Source organism: Triticum dicoccoides, chromosome 1B, assembly GCF_002162155.2.
Source record: "Triticum dicoccoides isolate Atlit2015 ecotype Zavitan chromosome 1B, WEW_v2.0, whole genome shotgun sequence".
In the NCBI taxonomy this organism is placed as follows: Eukaryota; Viridiplantae; Streptophyta; class Magnoliopsida; order Poales; family Poaceae; genus Triticum; species Triticum dicoccoides.
The window spans coordinates 357,730,133-357,736,391 of record NC_041381.1 but is presented as its reverse complement, the minus strand read 5'-3'; the positions used below and the strand labels follow the sequence as shown (position 1 = coordinate 357,736,391).

Sequence of the window (6,259 nt, the reverse complement as noted above, 5' to 3'; positions counted from 1 at the left end):
ACGACAAAATATATCATATTACCTCTTTGTTTGCATGTGAATAATCTGGTTACATACTACACTAGAGGTAAAAGTGTCTTTTTACGTCAGACTTAACACCGTTATTAACCAAATCTGACGGAAGTGTCACGTAGGAAACAAAATAAAGTTTAAGTGTCAAAAAGAAAAAAAAATAGTTTTTTGGACCAAAATGGAAAGCAAAATTTAAAAAAGGGCCAAATAAGGAATTCCTCCCAAACTAAACTAGCCCTCGAATGGCCACTCCTACTTGTCAGGATTGGATTTGGGATTCGTGGAGCAGACCACGCGCGCGCTCTCTCTGCCCTCCACCGCGCTTCGCTCCCGCCGGGCCGCACATGGCGACGGCCACCGCCTCCACGTCGCTCCGCCCGCCGCCGTCCCCGTTCCCGCCCCGGCTTGCGGTTGCGCCCTCTTCATCTCGCGCCTCTGTTCTTCTCCTTCCCCAGCGAGCTCAAGGGTTCTCTGACCGTTTGCTTTCTTCCTTTAATCCATTCTGTACTGGCTAGGGGTCGCTGCGCCAATGGTGCTGGGGGATGCCTACGCATTCCTCTCGGAGGAGAGCCTTCCACGCGCATCCGCGGAAGAGGTTCGTGCTGTGCGCTTGCTCTCTGTTTTCTTTCAGTTTGGTTCTCTTGTGTATACTGGATGCTTTCCTGTTTGAAGGAACGACATTTTGTCTAAACTGGTTTAACTTATTTCTCTAATTACAAAAGGACAGTTCATGTTACCTGCTTAGCTGAAATTGTATGGGATTGGGAGATACATCATACATGAGTTGGGGAAATTTTTGTACTGTGCACAGTTTCCAATTTGTAGTGGTAATAGCATTGTTTACATTCACTAAATGTGAGTGTGGAAATTTAACTAGATGGGCCCTACAGCGCTAAACAGGTTAGCAAGCATGACCAATGCTAGAAAGTCATAATATTTTTGCTAGTGATGAAAACTTCTGGTTCTTGTATAAGTATTTTCATTCTATGTTTGTTCATGAACTCTGATACTACCATATACTCCCTCTGTCTCAAAATATAATTAGTGTCAAAAAACGTCTTACATTTTGAGACAGAGGGAGTACATGTGAGTCATTATGTGATTTTGCTTTCGAACGTTTTATTTTTCTATTAGAGATTGCATGGGACTAGATGGTGTGACGTGGAATTCATATTGTTCGGTAAAAACTTATGATTTCAATACAAAACAGGAACACTTTGTTATGCGCAGCCGTTAAAGGCCCTGAAGAATCCTTCAAGAAGACCATTGAAATGGATAGGCTGATTGATATGCTTAGAGATGCAAATCCCAGAGAGGTAACCATGCTGCATATCTTCAGTTTTACTGATCTTTCTTGTCACAAGAAGCTACAATTCCTTTCCCTATATTTCAGTGTTGAACTATATTTGTTGTATATCATCAGTTCATTCAATATGTAAATCTTTGGCTCATATGTGCTTCGAGTATCCTCCCCTTGCTTATTTCATAATTGGTAGAACCAAGCTTGGCATTGGTTGGTTAGTGACATTTGATTAGCTACTTAAAGTATAGCAGATCCTTATGAGCTATCAAATTTGCCTTTTTTGTGTGTATATGTTGAGAGTGTTCGAAGTGTGCCCAAATACGCGGCTAGATTTTATTAGTATGCCTAGTATATTTCAGGTATGATATGATTTGTAAAGTTGACAAATCTTTGAGTGTATTAATTTTATCGTTTTACATAAAAGTACCAGATGAAGAACTAATGTACCTTCTTACATGCAAACAGCTTGATCTAATAGTGGTTGAAAATATTCTAGCGTTCAGTGAGGGTTTCTGGGTTCGGCTGGCTGCTCGGATTGATCTATGCAAATCGGATGATGATAAAGTATGGTTGCACATCTGGATTTATTTCTACTAATTGCGGTTATTGTCTTTTTTATCATCAATTTTCTCACTTTTTATAGCATCCATCTCCCATTTGTTTTTTAGAAAGATTATGAAGAACTGGCAGAGAATGTCATGAACATAGTTGACCGTGTCGTCCACAAGACTGATGTAAGAGCCATGTTCTTTCATGGATATCCTCATTTAAGTGCTACTGTCTGCCACTTGATGTGAATTCCTCAAGCCTTTGTATTTTTAATATGATTACTACGTGTTCCTTGCATGCTGCTAATTTAATCCCTATGATTCAGGAGAAGATTGAACAGTCAACTGATGTTCTGAAGGCAATTATTAGTCCTGTTATGAATGAAGGAGAAGATGGGATGTGGCCACCGAGAAATCCGGAGGCTCTCAAATTGATGGAAAAAGTAAAGCACAAATCTCTTGTTCTATACAGTAGTTGTTTTTCACATTATAATTGTCAAATGTGAAAATCAGTGCAAGAATATGGACATTTGTACTGCTTATATAATTTAATTTCAATCATGCTTTGCGCAAGTTTTTTTTTTTAGAAATGGAGGAGGACCCCCGGCCTCTGCATCTGGATGATGCATGCAACCATTTTATTAATTATTCACACAAGACCTTACAAAGTGATACAACAATAAGACTGAAGCCACCGTCTAGGCAACAAACTGTCTCTACTTCTATCCAATTGATGAAGGGATGTTGATAGTCTGGGCCTAATACCAAACAGACCTCGCAGCCCTAAACATCTAAGACCTGAGGTCCCAACCAGGACATCTGCCGGGTATGGGCACCCACCAGTCCGGCGTGCTCCTCAACCAGGACGCCTGCCGGGTATGAGGCCGCCGCAGCCACCTGCCACCAATCCATCTTCAGAGCTGCACTGCTGCATCTACCTTGCCCGGTCTAGCTGCTGCCGACGCCACCACGACGCCAGACAGCGTCGACCTCCTGCGCATGTCCATCGCCACACATCCGACGCCAAGTCTCCGCTGCTCCATGCCGCCAAGAACCTCTGCCATGAATATGTAGAAAGAAACAGTGCTCCACCGAAGAAGCCAACCGTTGGTCCCTCGAGCCCGAGTGCATCTCCAAGAATGCCGCCCCCAAGGGGGTAACGACACATGAATGCCGCCGTCATCCGATCAACTGATCTAGGGTTCCCCCGGAGTATTGGGTGGGGTTGGGAGTTTCACCTCGATGATGCCTTCATGAAGGAAACGATGATAAGGGCATCGTCATCACCGGCTCTGGCCAACGACCGAATACCAGGTTTTCACCCGGATCCGTCCCAAGGAATCCGCCCGACAACCTGTGCACCGTCTCGACCGCCTTCAAAGCCCCAGATCTAGCCACCTAGATCCGGCAACCAACTGCAACAGCAGTGCCACCGTAGGAGCCCTGGCGCACCGGCCACTGCCAGAGTGTGCCACCACTAGAGCCTGGGAGGAGGGCTCCCACCCCCACCTCGCCAAACCGCGAGAGCCGCTGAGATGGATCCCGTGCGCTCGTCACCGTCTCTGATCCGAACCAATCCGCCATCAGATCGCCGTCACAGATCCGCCTTGGACAGGGACTGCACCACGCCATGCGGCCGCGGGAAGCCCGAGCTTCACCCGCCGCCACCATCCAGGGCCGCCGCCCCGGGATCCAGACAGAACATTGCCGCTGCCACCGGCCTTGTTCCGCCGCCGCCGACCGGCCGAGCCATCGGCCACTGCGACCTCCGTCGCCATGCCGCCGGCGTATCTGGGCGAGGATATCCACCCTCCCCGAGGGCACACGCCGCAGCCTCTTCACCGCGTACCAGATGAGATCGCACGGGAAGCCACCGCGGCCGCGTCCTCACCCCTGGCGGGATGCCGCACACGTGCCGCCCCGCCGCCGGCGAAGGCCGCCGCCACGAGGAGACCCGCACGCAGCCGCCACACAGCTAGACGACGACCCATCTGCAGCCGTGCCATCGGGCCCGCCGCCGTCAAGATTGTCGCCGCCGCGCCGCCAGGATCCGCGCGCCCCGGCGCCTCCGCGCGGCTTGGCCGCTCCCGCAGGCCACGGACGCGAGGAGGGGTGAAGGCGCCCGCCGCCAGCCACCGCGGGGGGCTTTGCCCCGGCGGCTCTGGCCGGCGGCGGCGGGGAAGGGGAGGAGGGGGAGGGCTAGCGGCAGGAGGTGGCGGCGCCGCCCGTGGCACCCGCGGGAGGGGCGACGCGGGCGCAAGTTTCTTTTATCAATTCCAAAAGAAGTACCTGCAGTTACTTTCTTGAAACTGAATTGTTTGGGCTCCAAAGATGTGTATGTTAAAATGTAATTTTAAGCCATACTAGTATTTTACCTTGTTCTCCATATTGTGCTCTGATTTTTAATGTGTTCTTGACATCCCCAGGAAATATCAAACAGAGAAAAAGAAGGACAGCTAGATGAGAGTTTTCTGTCAGAAGTTAATGCTCAGCTGAGGCAAGTAAGTGCTACTATTTTTGCTTTCTAGGTTTGAGTTGTTTTAAATTATTATATAACGTGGATTATTCTTGATATTAGTAATATTTACATGTGTTTAGGCTAAAGACGAAGTAGATAAGCCAGGGCTTCAAGTAATGCTTCAAAAGGTGTTGCAACTATATGCTTCCAACTTTCTCCGAAAGCGCAGTTACGCTTATAAAGGTAATCCTTTCTTTATGTCTTCCCAGCTACAAATATTGAGAAATAACTGCGTCTTTTGGTTGAGTCTTGAGTGCCTGTGTTGACATTCTCAGGGGGAGAGGTTGTAGTGCCTGAAAAGTTTCTTGAATCGATAATAGAGGGTATGAATTTTACCCAAGAGATTGTTTATATTGTGTCTATAATCAGTGCCTCTGATATGTTGGTTTGTGCAATGCAGCTCCCGAAAATGACTGGAATAGGCTGTTGCTTGATGGACTTACAGTTGGAAAGGGAGATGTTTCACCTGAAGAATTTTACGCTGTTACCAAGAAGAGAATTGAGAGAATCTTGATTCGCACGGTAAGATTCATAACCTCCTGAGTTCTATGTAACTATTTTAACTTGTCAGTGCCTTGCCCTGAGCATCCCCTCACACAATTTTGTCTCTGTAATTTTTATTTTTATTTTTGACAGGAAGGAGGTTCTTATCAGCAACGGGTACTTGTCGAATATATAAAAGAGATACAAGCTAGAGCAGAGGAAATAGTGAACCGGCTTCAAGGCCCAGCTGTGTAACGTTTATGGTACATTTGTAGTTACTGAAAAAGGCTTTCGCCCTGCTTTATATATAAAGCACAATCCACAACAACACGGTATAAACGCACGCCACCAAAACACACGCACACACCCAAGGCAGGATACAAAGATGCTGAACGCAGCAACACCTTCCCTAGCACTACAATAGCCACCGGGGTCCGCCGCCGTGAACACGCCACTGCGATGAGATGAAGCCACATATGACGAACCGTGCGCTCCAAGGCGGCGCCTTCAGGAAGGAAACAACACCGGAGCGCCGCCACCGCCCGACCCGAGGGTCAGAGTTTCCCCTAGAGCAACACGACGGGCAATGAGAGCTGCGACGACGCCTTCAGGAAGGGAGCGAGATTCGCCGCCGCCGGTCCGTCCGAAGAAAGAGCGGGTTTTCACCCCGGCCAACACTCACTGCCACCGAACGCCACACCCCGGAAACCACACCGCCCCCACGGCCATAGTCACCGGGCAGCACTGAGCCACGGGCTCTGCCCTTGAGCACCGCGCAACCACCACCAGGGCCGTCGCCCCGGCATCCAAGGCCTAAACACCACCACACCCGAGACCCGCCGCTCCCCTAACCAAAGAGACTGAGCGCCCCCATGCATCTGGCCTCCATCGACTCGTCCTGCTGCACCGTGCGTGAGACGAGCTCGGTCCTGTCGCCGGGCGCGAGACGAGCGCGGTCCTGCAGCCGTGCGCGAGACGGACTCGGTCCTGCTACCAGGCGGGAGAGGAGATCGGTCCTGCAGCCCGAGCGCGAGACGAGCGATGGACCAAAGCTGGGGACGAGCCAACCCTCCGACGAAGATTGCACCCGGGCACCGAGAGGGGGGACGACGGCCTGCACAAGCCGCTCACCGACGGGCCGACGACGAAGAAGTCCAGCCGCCGCCGTGAGACGGACCCGACCACCGCCAAGAGCCACCACCACGCCGTGACAGCCCCATCCACGCCGAGCACAGCCCGCGGCACCTGCCATCGCCGGATCGGCTGGGGGCCGGCAGGCCCGCCACCACCAGAGAGCGCCGTAGCAGGGGCGGGCACCGGAGCCGGCCACCACCTGCAGCGAGCCAGGGCCCCGCCACCACAGGGGCCCAGGCCACCCGCGCCGCCGCAGCGTCA

General features: G+C 50.8%; 1 protein-coding gene across 2 annotated transcripts; it reads left to right on the top strand.

Annotated features, from left to right (window-relative positions):
* Positions 1-263: 263 nt before the first annotated feature.
* LOC119335295 lies at positions 264-5,192 on the top strand. Of its 2 annotated transcripts, XM_037607438.1 has the most exons (11): positions 264-422; positions 528-607; positions 1,223-1,328; positions 1,781-1,879; positions 1,984-2,049; positions 2,190-2,306; positions 4,290-4,364; positions 4,462-4,564; positions 4,657-4,704; positions 4,782-4,903; positions 5,018-5,192. In XM_037607438.1, exons 1-11 carry the CDS (start codon positions 357-359, stop codon positions 5,117-5,119), a joined length of 984 nt encoding a protein of 327 aa, XP_037463335.1. In that variant the 5' UTR covers positions 264-356; the 3' UTR covers positions 5,120-5,192. The 2 variants fall into 2 exon arrangements, with proteins under 2 accessions (XP_037463335.1, XP_037463339.1); XM_037607442.1 differs by lacking the exon at positions 4,657-4,704.
* Positions 5,193-6,259: the final 1,067 nt, after the last annotated feature.

Excerpts from the sequence above, each read along its gene's own strand:
- LOC119335295 (XM_037607438.1), top strand. The coding sequence starts at position 357 with ATGGCGACGGCCACCGCCTCCACGTCGCTCCGCCCGCCGCCGTCCCCG. Across the intron at positions 2,050-2,189 it reads GTGTCGTCCACAAGACTGAT|GAGAAGATTGAACAGTCAAC; the intron begins GTAAGAGCCATG and ends CCTATGATTCAG. Across the intron at positions 4,365-4,461 it reads TTAATGCTCAGCTGAGGCAA|GCTAAAGACGAAGTAGATAA; the intron begins GTAAGTGCTACT and ends ACATGTGTTTAG.